Source organism: Bufo gargarizans, chromosome 5 (genome assembly GCF_014858855.1).
Source record: "Bufo gargarizans isolate SCDJY-AF-19 chromosome 5, ASM1485885v1, whole genome shotgun sequence".
In the NCBI taxonomy this organism is placed as follows: Eukaryota; Metazoa; Chordata; class Amphibia; order Anura; family Bufonidae; genus Bufo; species Bufo gargarizans.
Window position 1 is genome coordinate 446,747,694 of NC_058084.1, and position 24,801 is coordinate 446,772,494.

Consider the following 24,801-nt stretch of genomic DNA (forward strand, 5'->3'; position numbering starts at 1 on the left):
TCTAAGACCACTTTTACACAATTATAATAAAGGCGCATTTTAGCAGAGCCATATTACTGTTGCACATCCTGGCCTGTCCAGCCGGTCTGATGACCTGAACCTAGGAATCTATGATGTTGTCAGTTTGGGTCATAAGACCTGCATAAATGTGCCTATATTACAGTCGTGTGAAACTGGCCAGAGGGTAAATTTTCACGTGGCAGAATTGCTGCAGTAATTTCTACGACTGACAATCAGTTCCATACATATGAATGGGGTTGTTTCTACAGGAAGCACATGGATTTCTGCAAGCCCCAGTCACCTGAATGGAACAGTCACAGAAATGGTTCTATTCCTCAGCCTTTATTGTTTGCTTAAAGACAATATGTCTTTTATTAACCCCTTGAGGGCCAATCAAAATGCAGCAAATCGGGAGGCACCAATAAAATGTACCATCTTTCCCCATTGACTAAAACATAAGAACCTCTCTATCCTCACCAGGAGGGCGTTTTCAAAGAGCAATTACATAGGACAGCGGCCACATTTGCTATTGTGAGTGCTTCTAGACCTTGTTATAAATTTGGCACAAATTGGAGGAATTTGGTGTAATTTGGAACCTCTAGGTTCATCTAAGTTTAGAAGGGATTGTGGCTGAGAGGGAACTGGCATGGCTCAGTAGGAAAAGGGTATGGCCTAAGATGCAACTTTTTGTATTCAAATTGTGCCACGATTCTGGAGTACAATTATGTTACAAAGTAAGCCAACCAACAGTTGGCACCAACTTTACCAACCAGTATAAGGAGCTGTGATAAAGTTGGTGCATGCCTAGACAGTCTGAGTAAGTTCATGCCGTCCACGGGATTAGTAAATATACCCCAATACATCTCTAAAAGAGGCGGAAATGCTTAGCGATCAATGATTGAAGCCTCATTTCTCAAGGTCTAGTAGACTAACCCTTGTGTTTACATCTACCTTACTCCTAGTTCTAGTGGTTACAACTGAAAGTATCTGAATGGTGAATGTAGCTAGTGAAACCTGATCCATAAAACTAAGATGCCTCTTAATCTAAATATAAAATAGGCATGCAACTTGCATCACAACCACTGGGTGTCCTTATAGAGACACAAATAGCATAAATGTCTGATTGGCTCCACATTCAGCAACAGGACAATGATCCTAAACATACAGTCAATGTTCTTAAGAACTATCTTCAGTATGAAAAAGAACAAGTAGTTCTGGAAGTGGTGATATGGCTCACACGGAGTCCTGATCTCAACATCATCCAGTCTGTCTAGGATAACATGAAGAGACAGAAAGATCTGAGTAAGCCTACATCCACAGATAATCTGTGGTTAGTTCTCCAACATGTTTGTAACAAACCTCCCTTCCTGCCTAGTACATTTGAAAACTGTGTGCGAGTGTACCTAGAAATTAAGATTTCTCTTTGTATTTTGTTGTTATTTAATAAACTATTAACACTGCTGTTTTTGAAAGCATTCTTACTTGACAGCAGGTATTGTATATTTTTTTCAGTATTTTTAGGTTCCAATATGTGAAGCTTCCCTAATATTGTTTCATTTTGCTATTTTTCTAGGTTCACCTATGAAATTGCTCCTGTATTTGTACTCTTAGAATATGTCACCTTAAAGAAAATGAGAGAACTCATTGGTTGGCCTGGAGGATGTGGTGATGGAATATTTTCTCCAGGTAAATTATCATCGTCTAAAAGCCTAAAATAACATTTCTGGTAATTTTCTTTATAGAGCACCAAACGTAATGGAGTTCTATTTTTGGTCATCATTCCTAACAGTCTATGAATTTAATTAAAAAGAAGTATACAGCCCTGAAAGCAAACTGCATATTACTATGAGCATAACTTGTGCTCTGTAGGGAAGATAATCAGATGAGACATTTGCCTTGCAGATCTAAATGCTCCTATTTCTAACACACAGAAAATAGAATTTATTAGACTTTCAGTTCAAAAGACACTTGTTATACAGTATTAATGGGATAGTCAAAGGACATGATAATCAGTTGAATAATAACTCAATGTGTACAGCAGAGAGTAGAACTGATAGTAATTAAGAAGGGGGGGGCAGTTTTTTATTTTATTTTAATAACAAATGCCTTATCAAATAATTTATCTTTTTTAAACATTTTTCTTCTCAAGAAAAAATAAATACATACAGAAAAAAATACATAAATAAATTAGCTTTACCTGTAAATTCTATCCTTAAAAAACGACTTTAATGATTGTGTAAAGAATATGACCTTGATAAAATGCATTTTTATTTCACACTTTGTAAAACATATCTTTTTCAAGGTGATGCCATGAGATTAGTAAATAGAGGAAAACACAGTGATACCTTTGTCTTTGTGGTATGCCTGAAATCAGATCTTAGCCCTATTCAAATAATAAATCATTTTAATACCAATTTTCTTGTTTTTATTTTTTACTATTCACATGTATAAACCATAAAATAGTCCAGTGCCATTTGGAGCAGTCTCAGTAAAATGTCTGTTTTCTGTAGCTCAGATATCAGCTTTGCTGTATATGCTGGGAAAGAATGAGCTGAGTCATCTCTTTATTATTAGAGGGTGAATGGTCTAATGTAAGCTTTATTTTAGTACTAGAAACCTAGATAAGGCAGAATAACAGTACTATAGACTATACACACATATGAGGCTTTCAATTCATCTCCCTTGTATTCTATCAGTACATGGAGGCTGTATTAACCCCCACTGATTGCAGCTGCCATAAAGCAGACACACCCCACTGCTACTGTATGTCTATGCTGCATCTTTCCATAGAGCCATATATGTTTCTGCCTTCCACAAAATAAGATCTATAAGAAGTTTTGGGGGACACAATCTACAGTACCATAAAGAACATGTTCGATCAAATTACATATGATGATCGATGTTGCTACTAGAGGCTCATTTGCATATATTAAAACTTCATCATACTTTGCCTTGTCAATGAAAGTGCAGTTGCAGAGAGAGCAGAGCCTCTAGGTGTAATGACAACGCCCCCGCTGCTCCTAGAGGCTCATTTGCATATATTAAAACATCATTTTTCGCTGAAACGCAGGCACATATGAACATGGGACCAACACAGATGCCTTCAGCTGCCAAGTGCACATGGAACAGGTCAGCCAGTGTCATAGGTGCAAAACTCCTGACAGATGCCCTTTAAGCAGTACACTATTCTATTCTGTAATGGACATCCCATTGGTTTTTAGCAAACATCATTTACAGATTGGTTTCTCCTGTGCTGGCACTGCAGGGGGATTCTTAGGGATTCCTAATACAATTTTTGTGAGACACTTATATAAAAAAAAGGTTTTGAAAAAGCAAGTAACCCAGTGAAAACCATTCCTTATTGGTGTACTTTAGTTATTTTATTTTTTACATATAATCTGCATTTAGAAGTACTATGCATTATGCTTGTCCATTCAGGCTAGCGTACGATATCTTTACCGAGTGCTTTGCATGAACTAATTTTCCGAAACCTTCATAGTCTTTTTCCACTACTAATTATTTCCCTATGAGCATTTTCCATCTATGACGCTGTAAGAATTTGCTCTCCGATGAAGGCAGATGATATCCTGAGGACACCCCCTGTCAACTACACTGCTCACTCATCTGTGATTCAGAGAGTTCCTCAGAATATCAACGGAGCAGCAATTACAATCATTTGAATATGTATGCCTCCAGGATGTTCAATATGGCCAAACAATCAAGCTCTATTTATCAAGGGTAGGCGCTTCCATATCCCCACCAGCAACGTGTGGCTGAGTATTACACTACAAGCTTATCCTGTTAGCCTGCGCAGTCTGGATAGCTAGTCGGTATTCACTAGCTTTTCCCAGAGTTCTTTGAGTTTGGAAGAGGTAAAACAGACGGGGTCGGTAGTGAAATGGGTACCAGAATCAATTTTGTAACATTAAATGGCATATAAATTGCAATACTTAAAGGAGACGCACCATTAGAAGATGATATATTATTTTGGAATATGCCATGTTAGAAGAAATGGCATCTTTACTACTTTTCAGCAGCCTTTCTTCCTCATTCCCTGCCTGCAGAATCTACATAAATCTTAAGAAAGGAGGAGGATACAGCTTCAGTTTCCCAGTGTATCAGTGAAACAGCCTAAGGGCTCATTCACATGACTGTAAGAATGAGTCTGCATCCGTTCCGCAATTTTGCGGAAAGGGTGCGGACCTATTAATTTCAATGGGGCTGCAAAAGATGCAGACAGCACACCGTTGCTCCATTCTGCGGCCCCGCCATAAATATAGAGCATGTCCTGTTCTTGCCGACAAGAATAAGCATTTCTATAATGAGCCGCAAGTTCCGTTCCGCAAATTGGGGGAAGGCACACGGACGGCATCCGTGTTTTGCGGAACGGAAGAGATGGGTGGAAAATCAGCATGGGGTAGACATCAATATTGAGCGCAGTTACATCACTCCTGGGAGAGCACACCCACTGAGGAGGTAGGGAGAGAATAGATGGAGGAAAAAGGATACCAAAATCTGAAGATTACACACACTATTTTTGGGAAGAAAGAGGTGCAAATGAGCTGTTAATGAGCTCTGCCTCTAGTGCCTCCAGATGTGAGGCAGCTATCCTACAAGTCAATGTTTGACCCTTGAAATAGGCCTTGAGACTCGGGAATTAAATAAGCCAGCATCTCATCTGCAGACAGCTGTTTCAGGGTGATCGCCCCACATCAGTGCTGAACACAGAGTACTGGCTTAACTGGGTGAGAGGTCTAAGTCGGGATTTAGTGGGGTACTATCTCCACACACTATTTTGTTTTTGTTTTTTTCAGGTCTGAAACAATTTTACCCAAATTATATATGCTCAAATTGCTCTGAAAAATTGATATATAACAGTTGGTGGTCTCCTATGACTATTTTTACTTGAAAGATTCAGAGAATAACTACAGGGTGTGAGTTCAGCAAATAGCATTTATCATGTAGAGAAAGTTAATACAAGGCACTTACTAATGTATTGTGACTCTCCATATTGCCTCCTTTGCTGGCTTCATTCATTTTTTCAGCCGCATTATCCACTGCTCGTATCCAAAGCAGGTTATGGCCACCGCTGCAGTGGATATACAAGGTGGTCGGGATGCAAACTGCTGCTCATTCGTGCCTATGCTTATTACTGCGGTCCTGGCTACCACTGAGGCGGGCACTTTTTCCTATAGTGTGCAGGCACGACCACCACTGCTGGGTGGTCGTAACTAGTGTTGAGCAAATCAATACATCCAAACTGGAATTAGATCCAAAGTTTAGGAAAAATTTGATCCGCCACAAATCTGAATTTCCTTGTGCTTCGTTGTAACGAATCAATTTTTTCAAAAATGTCAGCTGAAAATAAAAAAAATATACTCCCCCTCATTCACTTGATCATGGAGAGGCCGTCCACTCCGGTCTTGAAGAAAACTCGCCAAAGGACCTGCGGCGAGCGTGAAGACATCACCACATGATCGCGCTGGTTGTCACTATTTGATTACGCTGGCCGCTTATCATGACATCATCACTGATAACAGCGTGATCACGTGGTGACGTCTTCACACTCGGCGCAGGTCCATTGGTGTTTATTTTATTTTTTTATTAAGCCAGGAGTGGATGGCCTCTCCGCGATCAAGTGGATGAGGTATGTATAATTTTTTTATTAATCCCCTGAGCACCTGAATGTGAATCTCAGATGAGTCTGAGGGCAGCACCATCACCATCCCCCATCATTGTGCCTGCTTAATACAATATAAAGCGATTTGTGATGAAGTAATTCGTAACGAGATGAAGTTCGGCAAAGCTGCATAATCATATTTTTCAAAACTTCGATCATCTCTGGTCGTAACCTCTAAAAAAGAGCAGTGATGAGCGGCAGGGGCAATATTCGAATTTGCGATATTTCGCGAATATTTTGTAGAATATTCGTCATATATTCATGAATTTGAGAATTCGAGATTATATTCTTGATTGCAAAAATTGGCAATGTATTATTTGCGTAATGCGTGCGAAATACAGGCGTGGGTCACTTATGCTACATTTTTCAAGCTGGTATAAGTTTCCTGAGACTGGAGAAAATGGTTGACACGACAGAACATTACAATAGCTTTATATGCAGATAGAGCGCTCCAATATATTTGCACTTGCGAATTTTCGGCAATTATTAAGATGCGCATATTTTTTCGCAATACGTGCAACTTGTATAGTAAGGGGCAGGCTACTTTTCTATTGGTTTCTAGGGATGTTGCTAAGCTGTGACAAAGCCTTCTCATTGGCCCACAAGCTAGAAGAAGGGAGGGATGATCACCTGATGAATATTCGTCATTACGAATATATAGCGCTATATTCTAAATGTTCGCGAATTCTCGAAGTGCCGATATTCGCGATAAAACTTTGCTTTTCAAATATTCGTGCTCAACACTATGTATAATGTGATAGAAAAATGAATCCAGCCAGCAAAGAAGGCAATAATACATTACTAATACATTAGTAAGTGCCTTCTCTACATGATACATGTCTTTTGCTGAAGTGAGGAGACAACCCCTTTAATGTATTTTTATATGAATATTTGAGATGGTTTATCAAGCAATACTATGTGTCTTTATGTAAAAAAATAAAATCGTGAAGACAAATGCTTGTCTGTACTGTACCTAATCATCGTATTATTGAACAATGTATTACTCATTCAATGATGAAGTAACGTTGTATTACTGTGGACTCCAGGTGGTGCCATATCTAACTTGTATGCTATGTTGATTGCACGTTTCAAGATGTTCCCAGAGGTTAAAGAGAAAGGAATGTCAGCCATCCCAAGACTGGTTGCCTTCACATCAGAACAGGTATGTCACTTTTCTTTATATTGACTTTTTCAGATCTTTTCATTTTAAGAAATTCAGTTTTGTTCGCCATATTGTTTTATTGAATAATCCATAAATTACTGCGGAAAGCAATATGTAATCAGCTCACCTCCACTGGCTCCATGGAAGCAGAGTCAGACTGGCCACCAGAGGATCCCCAGTGAGCCCAGGCTCTGACACCATAATGGGCCCCATAGGTCCAGGAAAAAAAATCTTTTGGAGCTGCTTTTGGAGCCAGTAGAGTCTATATCTTTGAATCAAAATGAACTAGACCTAATTGTTGATATGGGGGTTTGAGACCTGAGAATAATTTCCTCTGTTGGGCCCAAGGAACTCCAGTCTGATCCTGCATGAAAGCTAGGTTTGGCCCTACAATACAACCAAGAAAAAACCTCAGCACAAGCGAGGAATTCTAGTGAGTTAAAATCCATGTTTTTATCGTCGTAGTTCAAAGCAGTATGATATCAGAAACCCAATGGCCGATCTATATGTTTTGCAGACTGTGGTAGCAGGGGCGTAGCTATGGGGTGTGCAGAGGTAGCAGCCTGAGGGGCCCAAAGACCCTTGTGCCACATAAGACACTGGCATTATAGAAAGTGCATGCTAGTCAATTTACACCTCTGGCTGGAGGGAAGGGGTTAGGTCAAGAATTTGACATGATGGGGTGGCCTTTCAATGTTTGCCTCAGGCAGCAGGAAGGCTATGTGCTCCCCTAACCCTTTCCAACAAGGGAAAGGGGGCCCAAGCTGAACTCTTGCACTAGGTCCCATGAGCTTTTAGCTACACCCCTGTGTGGTAGATATATAAATCTCACTGCCTCACTGTCTTGATTTGGTTCAGAATCTGTGGCACACGCTTGCTGCACCAAATATATGAAATGCAGGCACCACAATTTACTTTAATTTGCAACTTGTGTGCCAGATTCTTGCCTGCGTCTGTTTTGGCCTTGTTTTGTCACAATCTTGGTCGATATTATTCACCTATTTTCACCTCTGCTTCTTCCAGCAATATACCGCATTTTTCGCTTTATAAGACGCACTTTTTTGGGGGGGTGGCAGTGCGTCTTATAGAGCGATGGTGTCATTTTTACATGGCTGACACTGATGTATCGCAGGCCAGTATGCTGCACAGCACGCGCACAGAAGTCTATTTGTATGTAAAGTCTATTTCTTTAATGCTGAAGCAATCGCTCTTCTTAGATAATCTAGCCTAATAGCCTGAAGCAGTACTCACTCTATGAATGTAGCGGTCCGGCCGGCGCGTGACGTCAGTCAGTCAGTCAGTCGCGCTCCTGCTTCAATAATGAAGTGGGAGGAGCGTGACTGACTGAGTGACGTCATGTTCCAGCCGGACCGCTACATTCTTAGAGTGAGTACTGCTTCAGGCGATTAGGCTAGTTTATCAAAGGAGAGCGATTGCTTCAGCATTAAAGAAATAGACTTTACATACAAAGAGACTGCTGTGCGCAGAGTGTAATGGGACACATATTAATAAAGTAATGCTGTGACACATAGGGTCCTGAGGGCAGCATAAGATGCCATATGTGTGTCATCCACACATATAGCATCTTATGCTGGTCCCCCCCATGGCCCTATGTGTCACAGCACACATCCCCCATAACAGTGCATCATCCACAGATCCCCCATAACAGTGCATCATCCACAGATCCCCCATAACAGTGTGTCATCCACAGATCCCCCATAACAGTGTGTCATCCACAGGTCCCCCCATAACAGTGCGTCAGCCACAGGTCCCCCATAACAGTGCGTCAGCCACAGATCCCCCATAACAGTGTGTCAGCCACAGGTCCCCCATAACAGTGTGTCACTGACAGATCCCCCATAACAGTGTGTCAGCCACAGGTCCCCCATAACAGTGTGTCACCCACAGATCCCCCATAACAGTGCATCAGCCACCTTTTGGTACAAAATATTTTTTTCCTTATTTTCCTCTTCAAAAACCTAGGTGAGCCTTATAATCAGGTGCGTCTTATAATCAGGTGCGTCTTATAAAGCAAAAAATACAGTAGTCCTGTCCTCCCCACTACTGTTTGTCTTCCTGGCTGCAACAGTGACATTTGTGCTCGCAGGTCATCGCTGCACCTGACCACAGGACCCAGCAGTGATGTCCCATATACTGCTGAGGCCAGGATGTGACCTGGGTGCACAGAACATCATCAATACAGCCAGGAAGATTGCGGGGAGGACCAGAGCACAGCACTTTAAACAAACAGGGATAGTGCAGCCCTAAAACTTACTGGATCCATTATCCCTACCTACTGGTATGGTAACCGTAGGCAACAACTCCACAACTGGGTGGCAGTCCTTACACAGAAATATGTGTGAAGGCAACACACAAACAGGGAACAACAACAGACAAACACAAAGAGGGTAGTCGTACAGTAAATTCACTGACACCTGCACATGCGCAACATGCTGCTTCCCAGGGCTGATCGTGTCCTAGGTTTTTAGGAATGCCGAGTGGTGATTCTGCCCTAATATTCTTGTGTGTGTCACAGTGCTCCTACCTGGTCCCCAGGGTTAGACTGCAAAGCAATAAAGGGAAGAGTGATAGTTGATGGAGTTAGAATCCAGACTCGGAATAGTTCAACAGCATTACTTGAATAAACTTACATCCAGACAAGAAGTAATAGTTCTCTTGGCTCCAGCAGGTTTTGGAGAAACTGGCAGGCAAACTTGAATCCCTTGCTTTATCTTTCTCTGCTGTGCTAATCTCTGGTTTTGGTCGGATTACTGGACTCTGTAGAGATTCTGGTACCTTTTGGAGTGGGGTGCCTTTGACTGTTGACCCCCTCTGTCTGTAAACTGTAAGGAGTCATGGCGCTCTAAGAGCTTTTTCCCAGGAAAAACTCCTGCTACATGAGGTTAACCTTCCCCTCACTGCTACATCTTGACTCGTCTGCTCCCAACACTAGACTAGAACTGACTCTAACTTCCTGCAACTCCCCCTTGGTAGGGAGCAGTACTAGCCCACTTCTGCCCAAAAGGGGGAGAATGGAATGGTAAGTTCCATTCTATCTAAAGATCTCTCTGTCATATCCGCTGCCACCTGCTGGTGAACCAGGCACATTACATGAACATAACAGTTCCATAGCACTTTTATGAATACACAGTGTAAAGGACCTAGAATAAATACACAGATGACATTAATGTTATTCATTAGAGACAGTAGCAGGGTAAAGGAATGATAGTGCCACTCTGGGGTAGTACACATGCAGGCTTCGATCGTTTGTACTAAGCCAGGAATAGCTCATGCCGATGTCCCTGCACACCGGGTGGAGCTGCCAGCTGTGCGTTCTGACAGTCTGGATCCCCGGCACACCACATCATTGGCTTGGAGCTCTGATTTCCGAGCAGGCCGCCCAACTGATCTGGTTCCTCTGGCAACCAGATGCCTCTGCTCCATGGAACTGTAACAGGAAGAAGCAGGGGAGATAAAAGGTGAGTAATGACTCTTTGGTACCTAGCACATTTACAGGGGCTCCCTAAGTTTGTATTTAACTTGGACAATTCTTTAAATACCTTTTCTATTCCCTGGAACGAAAATCTTGATATATTTCCTACATGCAAATCCTTAAAGTTTTTAAAAAGTTTAAAAATATTGCATCCTATAAATGTCTTCCAATGTGAACTTTAACCCCCTTCAAGACATATCCAGTTTTAACCTTCCTAACACAGCAATTCAGATTGTTTTTCATGTAACACATCGTACTGCATGTTAGTGTCAAATGTTGGTCTATATGTTTTACTAGCTGAAGGACCAGGCTTCGCTCAGGTATATTTAATCTATTTCATTTATTGTTTGTGTGTGTCGTTAAAAGATATCAACACTGTCCACTATAGCAGTGACATCTACAGCACCCCGCCTCCAAAACAGTGATCTCCACAGCCCCCCACCCCCACAGTGCCCCGTCCCTTAAAATTGGACCTCAACAGCAGCCCACCCCCTTAACTTTGACCTTTACAGCAGCCTTCCCCTTTAACAGTGACTTTCACAGCATACCACCCCTCTTGACAGTGACTTCCACAGGGGCCTGCCCCCTTAACAGTGGCCTTTAATGGATCAGGGGCGTGTCCTTTTGAACAGCTCACTCTAAGACAGCAGCACTGTGCTGTCTGAGTGTGAGCTGCAGGGAGAAAGTCACTCTCCCTCCCACCCCTGCAGCTGACAGAAGTTGATTTTTACCTTCATTTTTTTCAATCCCCATCGGCTCAAGAGTGGGAGGGGTGTGGCCTAACCAGATAAGGAGTGTGACTTAGCTGGACGTGGGGGAGGGGTTTTAAGTCTTTTGAGGGTGGACACATTGTGGCAGGGGGTGTGTCTGGGCTCCTTCCTGCAAGAGTGACGTCCCTCTGGGCACCTTACTGGATCATTTGCATACCAAAAAAAAACTGGAACAAAGGCATATATTGAAATAAGGTACTAAGTGCTATTAGGCCACGGCTTTACTTCAATAGCAATTATCCTGGTGACAGATGGTGGAGAAAAATGGCTGGGTTGTTATGGAAAACTGGAGTAAAACTGTGTATGTGGAGACTGGAGGACCTGTGAGCTTCTATTGGCTGATAAGGGTCATGTGACCAAGCTTCTTTTGGCTAATGCATTTTTGGGAATATCTCAGGAACAGTACGTCCTAGAGAGTGGAGACCTGTTCTAAAACCTTCCCGGACACCTGATGTACCTGTGTGCCAAATTTTGTGATTGTAAATGCGACGGTGCGGATTCCTTTAGCAGACATACACACACAAATCACTGAAAAAAATGCACCAAAATGATACATAACTGACAATACTAGCCAATTCCTCAGGCCGATGTTAAAAGCTGAGAACTTTGCCAATATCTTCCAGTCAGGAACATATCGGAGCCCCTCATACACACACACACACATACACTCAGCTTTATATATTAGATCTTTATTCATTAAAAAATCAAAATTTTACAGAAAAGTTTTAAAAAAAATTCTACATTTTAATTTCTCTGCTTTTGAAAAGCAATACTTCACATAATAGTTATTAATTAACATTCACCATATGTATACTTTATGTTGCCATCTTTTTCAAAATGTACAGCTATTTTCTGACAACCATATGTTTTGGACTTACATTTTTGTGAGGACTTACATTTTTGTGGCATAGTTGCCATAATCATTGGAATATCACTGCCACTGGTATAGAAGTGTAGGCGTTTCAATAATTATAGTAAATATCACTGCAAGGTGAAACTCTAAAACAATGTCCCCATGGAAAGGACATTGGCAGCGACATTATTCTATTGTAGCTGTGACCTTTGGGGTACAGTATATACATCCGTACAGACTGAGACCACTATCCTGGTGACAAAATCTTGTATATTCATGTACATGATAGATCAGTTTGATTAGAACTAAGCAGGTTTGGCCCAAAATTCGCTCTATACCTGCGGTTGCCAACTCCCACAATTTGGTCGATTCCATATACCAAGAGGGTTTAGTACCCATAGTACTAGTCTTATTTATATGGATATATCCTTACTATGAATGTATTACTGCCAGCTAGAAATCACAATATAAAACACATAAACATAAACTTATATTAAAATTATAAGGTATAGCACACATAAAGCTATAATATAGTAAGCCTGACAGTGCATCCTGAGCCAGGCGAGGGAAATTTTGTAATTTCTATCCATTTGTATTTTACTGTGCTGACCTAATGCTGGTATTGACTTGTGTACCTGGGGGTTAAGGATTGGGGGGTTGTGTATCATGGCGATCCCCTTGTGTGTCTTGTTTTAAAAGGTTTTATGCTGTTTGTTATACAGTACAGACCAAAAGTTTGGACACACCATTTCAGGTGACTACCTCTTGAAGCTCATCAAGAGAATGCCAAGAGTGTGCAAAGCAGTAATCAAAGCAAAAGGTGGCTACTTTGAAGAACCTAGAATATGACATATTTTCAGTTGTTTCACACTTTTTTGTTATGTACATAATTCCACATGTGTTAATTCATAGTTTTGATGCCTTCAGTGTGAATCTACAATTTTCATAGTCATGAAAATAAAAAAACTCTTTGAGTGAGAAGGTGTGTCCAAACTTTTGGTCTGTACTGTATGTGGTATGCATTTATGATATTTTATGAAGTTATAATTATCTATGCATAGTGGACTGTGGAGTGCTCACTTATGTTGCCTGCCATCTGCTCTGTTGATGTTTCTGGACTATTGATAGGTATGGCAGTGTAGCACCCATCTGTTGGTTTTTACTATTGGGGGTTGTGCACCCACTTTTTGTCTTTATACTGTTATCTGGATAGGTAATCAATATCAGCTTGGCAGGGGTCCGACACCCTGGACCCACAGCGAAACAGGTGCTGGGGCTTGGACCCCCGCCGATCTGATAATGATGACCTATCCTGAGGATAGGCCATCATTATCCATACTGGATAACCCCTTTAAAGTCTTTAAAAACATATGGGGTCATTTATTAAACTGGTGTAAAGTAGAACTGGCTTAGTTGTCCATAGCAAACAATCAGATTCCACCTTTCACTTTCCAAAGGAGCTGTCAAAAATGAACGGTGGAATCTGAATATATGCTATGGGCAACTAAGCCAAGTTCTACTTTTCACCAGCTTGATAAATATTCGTCAGCCCACATATAAATATAGTCTCCATAATGACTGACACAAAATGAAATGTAACTTCAACTCATTATTCTGTGATTGAAAATATCATTTGGAAAAACGTTGTCTTAGGGAAATGGAAGAAGAAGAAGAGGATGGGCTCGACCGAGCCGTTATCTCATCTCACCTTGTATTTGGAATATCAATGTGCCTGATAGATGTGATTTTCTCTATTATGGCTCCCCCATTTACTGGAATACCAAAGGGAAAATGTACTCATTAGACTTTCCCCGCTCTCCAGCGGTAATCAAACTGCGACAGGTTGACACTTAGAAACGAACACTGAGAGCAGAGAGTGACTCTACAAGCTCGGTGAATAGTACTTGTAATCACACCATTCTTGTTATGTAAAATTGCAGAACTAAAGCATTTTAGTACTTTGCTGACCTCAATTGCCACCGCTGCACTCCATTTACATAAGCCATTAAGTGTTGTCCACAGTCATTCTTGAGGTTCTGCCAGGGTCGAGAGTCAGCAGTGTCTACATGCAAGCCATTATCCTTGGTCTTATCTTCATGTAATTATTATTATGTATAATTATGTGTGCCAGTGAAGCGTCAATAAAAGGCCTCCAAGTTTTAGTCATTTTAGGCTTTGTACATCAGCCATCAAAGATTAAAATAGGTTGTTAGATGCAAGGTGGAGAACTCCAAGGAGGTACAGCAATAGTTTCAAGATATTTTTTCATTGGCCTTTAGAATTCTTCATATAGTTCTTTGACCTTAAAGGGATTATTCTATGATTCATGTAAAACATGAAAATCAGACATCATCTAGTACATGAAAATCTGTTTCTAACAAAGTAAAAACCAGCGCTGTACCTGACATGGATCCAGAGATCTCCCCATTCATTGCTCCAATTACTCTGCTAGATTTCCTTCAGCCTGGGGATTCAGGGGGTGTGTACTTTCTCAGGGGGTAAGTCCTTACTTCTGCAGCTCTCTCCCTATTACAGCTCTGTGGGAGTGTCCTTTCTTCTGCATCTCTCTCCCTATCACAGCTTAGAGGTGTGTCCTTCCTGCTATAGTCCTCTCCCTGTAACTGCTACAGTTTTTAAGACAGAGCTGGTGGTAATTGAGGGATGGAACTGAGCAACTGAGGACAGAGAAATAAGGAAAAGGAGAGAGCAGGCGGCGCTATACAGATACATTTCATTGAATAACTCAGTGGCTATGCAAAATTTTTTGTTACAGTACATGCAATTCCAAAAGTATTCAGATCCAGGTGCTGGTTTAAAAAATGTAATATTGAACACTTACTGCAGGTTCCCAAAAGATTAAAAGTTATCGATAAGGCTTACAGGCTTATCAGTTTATTAATTTATTGGGTGGGGGTCCTCCTAACAAAAAGGTATTGTTTAACCCGGTCTTTAAAGAAAACCTGGTTTCTGCTGTTTTACACAGGAGAGACCCAAGGGTAATGTCTGCAATCGGCGGTAATGCCAATCGTGCACAAATAACCCTCCAGATGCAGTGGTTAAATGTGACCTGGTAAAACCGTGAGCCGCGCACTTCCCAGCCCGGCTTCCCCTGGCTGAGATCGGGGAAGGCAGACTGTACTAGTAATAGGGCTAAGCCTGTACAAGGCTTACAGGCTGAGTACTAGTATATTCCAACATAAAAAATAAATAAAAATAAATACATAAACAATAATAAAATAACTAAACATCATGGGCATCACTACATCCGAAAACACTGGTACTATTAAAATATACGGCGAACAGCAAAATGGAAAAATAAAAATGGTATCGCATTGCGCATGCGCCCGCTACTATCAGAACATAATCTTATTAAATAGTAATAAAATAGAAAGAGGACAGAGTACTTTATCTACACCTAGACGGGGCACTTTTCCTTGTTTAAATTGTGTCAATTGTTCCAGCGTTATAAAGGGTTCATGTTTTTCCCACCCTCACTCAGGTGAAAATATTCCAATAAGGGGCACGTTCACCTGTGATAGTAGATTTGTGGTTTACATTCTTAAATGTCCATGTGGATTACTATATGTGGGGGAAACCTCGATGAGAATGAAGGACAGACTAAGTAAACACAAATCTACTATCCGTAAACAGAATTTATTACTCCCAATACCCCTTCATTTTCATGATAAAAAACACAACATCTCGCAGTTGAGGTATCAGATTATTGAAGGTGTATCATTACCCCGTCGAGGGGGTGACAGAAATAAATTGTTATTGAAAAGAGAGGCTTACTGGATCCATCGTCTTCAGACAATGGAGCCCAGGGGCCTCAATCGTGAGTACAATGTGTCCTGCTTCCTATAAGGCATTCGGCCTTATGTAATCCGATAAATATATTTCTTTTTTTCTTCAGCGTGATTAATCACTGCAAGAATGGACTATGTGACTGAAAATCTTCGCCAGTATAGAGTGGATATGTTTTTAGCGAATTTTCAATTGCGAATTTTCAATTGCGAATTTTTCAGTTGCGAATTTTCAATTGCGAATATTTCAATTGCGAATTTTCAATTGCGAATTTTACAATTGCGAATTTTCAATTGCGAATTTTTCAATGCGAATTTTTCATTGCGATTATTCGATATGCGAATTTTTTTTAATGAGGGAGGCGGAGCTCCTTTGATGATGTCAGTTCCTTTGTGTTTCATTTATGTATAAATAGCTGGAGTGTAAGATGTTTTATGCAGTCTGATGAAAGCACATCTGTGCTGAAACGCGTCACTATGCCATTTGAATATGTGACTGAATAAATCTACATTGTGATCTACATCAGCGAAGTGCCGGTCCTTTCCTTTGAAACGTTTGTCTGGACGCCATTCCACGGACACGTGCACCGCGAATTTAAAGAAGGTAGTGCCGCCCTGCTTCTTACTAGAATCCCTTTAAATCTAATCACCCCTCCTAACCCCTTCTTTATTTTTTTGTAAATCTGTGAGATTGAAACTTTACTCCCTATTCCCTGATAACAAAATTCAGCAAAATCTGAGTGTTTCGTAATAAAATATTCTCTATTCTCCGTTTTATCAAAGGCATGTTTTAATCTAGCGTATCTAAACCATGTGAGGGAATCTTTATCTATACTTAGACCCATTTCCTCTAGTGTCTTTAACTTTCCTTCCACCACCAACTGGGGCACAAACCTAATACCCTTTTTATCCCAAAATACAAAATCTTCAAACTTCCAAAATTCTTTTAAATTTAGATTTCCCCAAATGGGAGAAAACTTTAATGAGTGATTTATTCCTAGTAGTTTTTTAACATTAACCCAGACTAAGTGTATCATATTGCTAATTGGGCACTGCCTACCCTTTATTTTTATCACTCCAGCTTCTAGAGTGCTAAAAATATTATATTGGAGACCTCCCAGTTCCCCTTCCAAAAAGCGACGCAGTCTGTCATCCTCCATCATTAGCCACTGAAGCTGGGATGCATAGTAATAACCCCTAAAACATGGGACGGAGAGGCCGCCATCTTCCTCATCTAGCCATAGGTATTTTTGTTTCAGCCTGACCCTTTTTCTCCCCCAAATAAGGTCATTTATCACTCCTTCTAGTGCATTGAAAAAATGGTCCCCTATCCAGATTGGGCAGGAGGAAATAACATACAAAATCTGTGGTAGCAAGACCATCTTTATTATCGCAATTCGGTCCACTTGTCGGATCAACAATTTTTGCCAAGTACTTGTTTTTTCCTTAACCCTTTTTAAAAGAGGGTCAATATTGAGTTCTAGATACTCCTGTATCCTCGAACTAACTTTAATACCCAGGTATTCAAACGACTCCGTGGGTTTCAGAATTTTAACATTAATTTCCTCCGGCCCAATTTCCTGGCCAATTGGGAGCAATACCGACTTTGTCCAGTTCACCCTAAAGCCGGAGATAAGGCCAAACTGATTTACTATTTCCATCAGGTGCAGTACCATTGGTACCCCCCCCCCGTCCACAAAAAACAAAATATCATCAGCGTAACGGCATATCTTATCCAGTGCACCATTTCCCCCAAACCCCCTTATTTTTTCATCTGCTCGGACCTTACAGGCCAATGGCTCAACAAATATGGCGAACAGTAATGGGGAGAGTGGGCACCCCTGACGGGTTCCCCTCTGTAGAGGTATTGACTCTGATTACAATAAAAGGTTGTTTTGTTCATTTTTAAACGTTCATCAGGCTGTGAATTTATTAGTAACAAGGAACGTCTACCTACTTATCTGTCTTAGTGTGAAATACTCCATTGATTTTTACCCTAACTTTCGAATTATTATATAGAAGCTGTACCCATCTAATAAATTTTTCTCCCAAATTAAACTCATACATAACCTTCCAGAGGTATGCCCATTCCACCCTGTCAAACGCTTTCTCTGCGTCCAAAGACAGGATGGAATGAGCACCCTCCCCACCCATCTGCATGTTCAGTAATGTCCGTCGAATATTCGTCTGAGCTTGGCGTTTGGGTACAAACCCTGATTGATCCGGGTGTATTAACTTCTCAATAACTTTTCTTAGGCGGTTTGCGAGTAATTTAGCACATATTTTAAAGTCAGTGTTGAGAAGAGAGATGGGGCGATACGAGTCCACCTTTTTCTCGTCCTTACCCTTTTTACCTATCAGACTTATTACTGCTTCCGAGAGGGAGGGCGGGAGTTCGCCATTGTCCATTGACTCATTTAAAACCTGCACTAGCACTGGAAGAATGACATCTCCATATCTTCTGTATATCTCGAAAAGGGAGGCCATCCAACCCAGGACTGGAATTCCCCTGAATAGTTTTCAATGTCTCCCGTAATTCCTCAACTTCAATGGGGCCGTTCAACCAGTCCCTCTCCTCCTCCGAGAGTCTGGGGATCGGTACTCCCTCCAGGAAGATTCTAAATTCTTCAGGCCCCCCCCCTCCCTCCGAGGAGTAGAGGCCCCCATAATATTCAATAAATTCGAGCTCTATCTCTCCCTGGATGGATGCCATCCCCCCATCTCTCCTCTCAACACTATCAATCCTATTACCCCCCTTTTGATTCTGTATGGACAGCAATCTCCCCGACTTCCCGGATTCCCTGAAATATCGTTCCCCCTCAAAAAACACTTTTTGTTGTGCCTTGTCCATCAGATAGGTCCTCAGTGCACTTTTAGCCTGATCCAGTTGGCCTATCAGTTCAGGGATTTTCTTAGTCATGAGTTCTACTTCTATTTCTTTTATCCTATCTGTCAGCACTCTCTCCTGTTCTGCAAATCCCTTCTTCAAGCCATTAATTTTGCTTACCAAAATACCACGTAGGAATGCTTTAAAAGCATCCCAAACATACCCTAAACCTGCTGACCCCAGATTATATTTCCAGAACTCCTCTATATCCACCCTAATCTCATCTTCCTCCTTAATTAAGTTCAACCAGTGTGGATTCAGGCGAAACTCTCGGCTTATTCGTTTTAGGTTTGTTTTAAACCTCAGGCAGACAGGGGAGTGATCTGAAATACTATTTGCTTCATACCTCATGCTGGATATCTTATTTGCTAATTCTGAACTGACCAATGCCAAATCTATTCTGGACATTATTTTATTACCCCGACTAAAACAGGAAAACCCTGGCTTATCATCATAAAGATATCTCCATACATCTATTAATGATAGTTCCTGCAATATTTTCCCCAGCGCTGATTGACGCCCAGTCACATGTTTATCCTTTGGAATCACAGAGTATCTATCTAACTCGTCATTCATAACATTATTAAGATCCCCCATTATTACTATGGGGCATTTTCCCCTTGAATCTGCATACTCCACCAGTCTATGAATAACCGTTAAGGAGAAAGGGGGGGTATATACACAAAAGCCAAAATACATACAATACCATTCCACTGGCAATGAAGGAATACATATCTACCCCTCTCATCTATTTTATCGTCAAATGGAAGGTAGTCTACTTTGTGATGAATGTATACACTGACTCCGGATGAGTATGTAGAAAAACATGAGTGGTATTGATACCGGGCCCATTTCTTTCTTAAAAGATTTATCTTATCTTTTGTACTATGTGTCTCCATTAGTCCTACTATAGCCGGGAGATGTCTGGTGACATTATCAAAAACCATTACCCTTTTGACCCTATCTCCAAGGCCCCGTACATTCCATGTCATAATACTACTCATTCAGATCTATCACTTGCTTTTCCTTCGCCTTAGACCCTGCTAGACCTCCCAAGACAACCATTCCCACCCTCACCCCTCCCCTTCCCTTTTTTCTATCCCCCCCCCCTATCTGGTCGGTAGAAATCAGCCATTTCCCCCACCTCTTACACTCGGCCCCTTCCCACCCCTGCCCCATACCCCCCCGAACCAGTCTGATTCTTTCATGTTCCTATTCCTTTAGCGTCCAGCCACTCTACTACCTCCTCTGGAGAGCCGAAAAACCTGGCCTGGTCGCGGTATATTATACGAAGCTTAATAGGGTACAACAGAGAATATTGTATCTGAGCATCGGCTAGTCTCTTCTTCACTTCTTTGAACTCCCGCCTTTTTGTCTAAGTGGCTCTAGAGAAATCTGGATATATCGCTATGTTATTTCCGTTAAACTCAATTGTCTGCAACTTTCTCTTGGTTCTCATTATTACATCTCTATCTTTAGCACTTTGTATTTTAGCTAGGATTGCCCTCGGGGGGCCCCCTTTTACGGGGGGTCTCCCTGGTATTCTATGGGCTCTTTCCACTGAGAACCATTGAGATAGGACATTATCTTTGAAACTATCCTGCAGCCACTGTTGAATGAAGCCCGTTGTATCCTCTCCTTCCACTCCCTCTGGAAATCCCACTATTCTAATATTTGATCTCCTGGACATATCTTCCATTATAGCAATTCTCTCTAGAAGTTTTTTTTTTTTTTTTTTCCCATCTATCCCTTCCACTCTTTTTTTTACTCCTTCTAGATCCTTTTTCATCATTCCAGAGGATATCTGCAGCTCTTTCATTTTTTCCCTGAGAGGTCCACCTGAACTGAGGCGATCTTTAGAGTCAGCTCATCCATGCTATGGTTAGTTTTTTGCACCGCGCCCAGGATTTCCTCAAGCTTGTTATCTACTAGGTTAATTCTTTCCACCATCCCCTCTCCACTGCCCACACTCCTTTCCACCCCCCTGTGTTCCTCAGCGACCACCACTTCTCCAGTATCCTTTTGACTTTCCTTATTGCCCCGCAAAGAGCTTTTAATTTTGGGAGGCGATCACCCCCCCCGGCGAAGAGGTGCCAGCCGATCTTCGGTTTATACCCTTTGGAGGCATGACTGCAACTCCCTCAACAAAAGCTGAGGGCAATCTTACAAAAAAAAAAGGAAAAGAAATCAATACATAACACTTAAATATAAATTGCTAAAGTTGAAAGAGAATACATAAATTTGTCCATTGTCCGTAGTTTTCTCTGGTTACGTGTATATCCGACGGGCACTGCCCTCCTCCATACAAAATAGATACAGTCAGCAGTCCTTCTAGAGACTTAGAACTTAAATATAAACTTATATGTAATTACTAAGGTCGAAGAAAACTGCATGATATGGTCCGGGGTTCCTCTGGGTACGTATATATCAGGCAAAACAGTGCACTCATCCGAGGTAAGGATATAATCAGTGGTTCATCTGGTTACATATATATCCGGCGAACAGTCCACTCATTCCAAAGAGGCAAATGTTATCAACAGTTCATTTAGTTATAAATATATATATGCCCAGCGAAGGGTGCACTTATCCACAGGGAGAGAGAAAGAAGAAAAAAAAAAAAGTTTATCTCACTCTTTTCAATCCCTTGGCCAATGAAAGAAGGAAAGGGAGAGCAGGATTATGCGGATAGCAGGGGCTAATCCTGTAGGTAGGTCCCGGGGGCTGGCAGATGTATACAGGCAATTCCCCTATTTACCTTTCTTTCCTTTCCTTTTCCCCTTTCCTTTCCTTTTTCTCTCCCAACTTGAAAGTGAGCAATAATAGTCCTGTAAGCTAGGTCCAGAATAGAAAAACTTGCAGGTGTAACTTTTAAGGCAAATACCGGCCCTTATGTCCACTGTTTTCTATTTTCGGCACTCTCTGCGCCCAGATATTCAAATTTGACTAGGACATTAAACAGTACCTGTAGTTTATCCTCCGTACCTTATTTTCCTTCTTTCTTTCTTTTCCCTCCTCTCACCCCTCTCCAGCCACCACCAAGGGAGCTCTTATCCGAGACTGCTCACCTCTGGGGGGGAGGGGAGGAGGCAACACCAGTCCTCTCGTGAGGAGAGACTAGCAGGAAGCTCTCCCCTGCTGCAACGCCATCATGGATCCCACCGTCGTCTCAGGCCACTGTCATACAAGATCATGCGTGGAGCACTGCAGAAACACAGACTCCGCGATCCATGGCGAGCGGCGGCTGTGATGAAGCGGGCGCCTCTCGCACTCCCCCTGCAGCGGCTCCCAGCTGACCGACAGATCCGCTTTTTTTTTTTTTTTTTTCAGGCCATATACGACACGCTGCTGACTGCTAGCGTTCGCACACCACGGCCCATGGCACACGGGGGGCGGGGAAGGGGCGGGAGCACGGCACGTCGGCGTCCTCACGTCATGCCGTTGCGGCCGTGAACATACTTGTCCACGTCATGTTCTGGTGGTCGCACATGCTTAGTAGCTTTATAAAGGAACAAAAGATGTGAGAATAAATAGGTTCATAAGAGCTAATTGAATGATTAAAAGTTTAATTAAGGGATTCTGTCCTATCCACTATAGTACTGAATTAATATTACTGCTGCCATTGAGCTTAGATTAGTAATTTGTATACTCACCTCCGCCCGCTGTGTACCCGCCAACCGACTGTGTAATGTATAGAGAGGACTCCTCCTTGAGTCCTCTTCATTATGTGTGCACGCTCAGGAGTCCTTTTAGTGCATTACACAAGCAGTTAGCGGGCTCACGGCGGGAGAGCGAAGACAGAAATATAAAATACTGATCTGAACTCAGTGGCAGCAGTGCTATTCATACCGTACTGTAGTTAATAAAGACATAGCCCAGGCAGAATACCCGATAAAGATGTGACTTCGGTGGAAGCTGGATTTTCAGAAAAGGAGCATCATGTGACCTACTTCCCGAGATGCACTCCACACAATTAAGGAACAGTAAGGATATTCAAAAATGTCCCCTACAGGTGTATTCTGTGTAATTAAAGGGGTTGTCTCACTTCAGCAAATGGCATTTATCATGTAGAGAAAGTTAATACAAGGCACTTACTAATGTATTGTGATTGTCCATATTGCCTTCAATTCGCTCAACTCTAGCCTTAAAGGGGTATTCCCATCATAATGATCACTGTTAAATTTGTTAGTCATTTGACAGTGACCATTTTTGTAAATATATTTGATTAACCAATTCCCACCCTTTAGGAGAAAATTCATCCCCACTTGCCTCATTGTTGTTATTCGGTATCCCCTGGTTACGTCCACCGCTCTTCTCCAGAATCCCTGTGGCCGCACTTGCGCAGAAGACTCCTTTTTTTCTCCCGGCCGGGCCACTCGCTGTCCTGAACGCGCATGCTGCCGCGCATGCACCATGGCGACTTCTTCTTTGCCAGAATAGTACAGAGCCGCGGACGCGCATGCCAGCTCTGTACTATACTGGCCAGGGTTAAGTCACCATGGCGCATGCGCGGCAGCGTGCGCATTCAGTCCAGCGCGCGGCACGGTGCGTATTCAGTCCAGCGCGCGGTGTGGCCGGGAGGAGACATCAATCAAGATGAAGTCTGCCCCCAGCCAGAATCCAGGAAGTGAACGGCGCGCTGGCAGCAGGTAAGTATGAAAAGGAGCCATGGGAATACCCCTTTAACCATGGAAAAGAGAAGTGATTGAAAAAAGAATCCAGCCAGAAAATTAAGGCAATATGGATAATCACAATACATTAGTAAGTGCCTTGTATTAACTTTTTCTACATGATAAATGCCATTTGCTGATTGAGACAACCCCTTCAAGGTGGTTTTGCATTCCACTGGGTCCCGGATTGATTATGCATGTCAACAATCTCTCGCGCTCAAGAATGTCTTTGTCCTGACATGTTAATTAATTGAATGGCTTAGTATTACCAAATACCCTTATTAGAGATTCGCACCGAATCCGAATTTCCTCACGCTTCGTGGTAACAAATTGAATTTTTTCCTAAAATGGCTGCTGCACATGTTATGACATGGAGCAAGGAACTCTGGGAATGAGGGATCACCCACAATGCCATGCATGCAGCCAAGCAGCAGCCAGCCAGCCCTGTGATGTCACAGCCCGATAAATAGCTTCAGCCATCTTGGATTCAGCCATTTTCCAGTGTACTCAGTGCAGGGAGAGACGTTAGCAGGCGCTAGGGACAGTGCTAGGAAAGACTTGAAAACGTATATTTTGCTCAATAGAAGTTCAAGGAAAGAGCTTTAGAAGTGTAGGGAAAATATAGGGAGGAATTATTCCACAGTATTGAAGCAGAACAGGGTTCAATAGGGGAGTTTACAGCCTGGATAATGGGAACAATCCTATTACACCTTGCTGCACTGACTGCAGATTTAAATTGCAATTTTACTGCTGCTCATTTCAGGTTTGCAATACCTCTGTAATTCCAGCAAACCGTTCTTGTTATTGCGGGTCCTATTAGCCTTTGTGCAGTGCAGTTATATATATTCTAAAAAACATTTTTGTCGTGTATTAGTGGGGGGAAAAAAAAATTGGCTTATTAGTCATTGTGTGTTGAAGTGAGAAAATTACAGCCCTTTTCAGAGTGTAATAGTGGGGGAAAAAAATATTATTTGCCGTTCACGGCCACAGTTATATGTTCTAAAGGTTTTTTTGGCGTGTATTAGTTGGGAAAAAGGAAATGGGCTTATTAGTTGTTGTGTGGTGAAGTGAGAAAATTACAGCCCTTTTTGGCATGTATTAATGGCAAAAAAAATATTCTTTGCCATTCAGCGGTGAAATTCCATTGTACTACAGCCATTAATAGGATAGATATGTACGTATATTACGTGTATTAGCCATTCTGCCGCGAATTGTGGTTGTTATATTTCTTTTTTTGGGGTGTATTAATAGGAAAAATAATACATCTTAATAGCCGGTCTGCAGTGAACTGACATTGTTATACAGCCATTGTTGGGGTGTATTAATGGGAAAAATAAGTATGTGTTATTAGCCGTTCTGCTGTGAATTTACATTGTCATACAGACATTGTTGCGCTGTATTAATAGCAAAAATAAATGTGTTATTAGCCGTTCTGTGGTAAATTTACAGTGTCATTCAGTGGTGAAATGTGTTTGTGATACATTCT

The 24,801-nt window shown here is 41.8% G+C and overlaps 1 protein-coding gene across 1 annotated transcript in view; it reads left to right on the forward strand.

The window, feature by feature from the left end:
• The first annotated feature begins 1,115 nt into the window (after positions 1-1,115).
• The window catches only part of GAD2 (glutamate decarboxylase 2), a 114,306-nt gene continuing 90,620 nt past the window's right edge, over positions 1,116-24,801 (forward strand). Inside the window, exons 1-3 of the mRNA XM_044295574.1 lie at positions 1,116-1,264; positions 1,574-1,686; positions 6,727-6,842. Coding sequence (XP_044151509.1) covers positions 1,116-1,264; positions 1,574-1,686; positions 6,727-6,842 — 378 coding nt within the window. The remainder of the gene's footprint in view (positions 1,265-1,573; positions 1,687-6,726; positions 6,843-24,801) is intronic.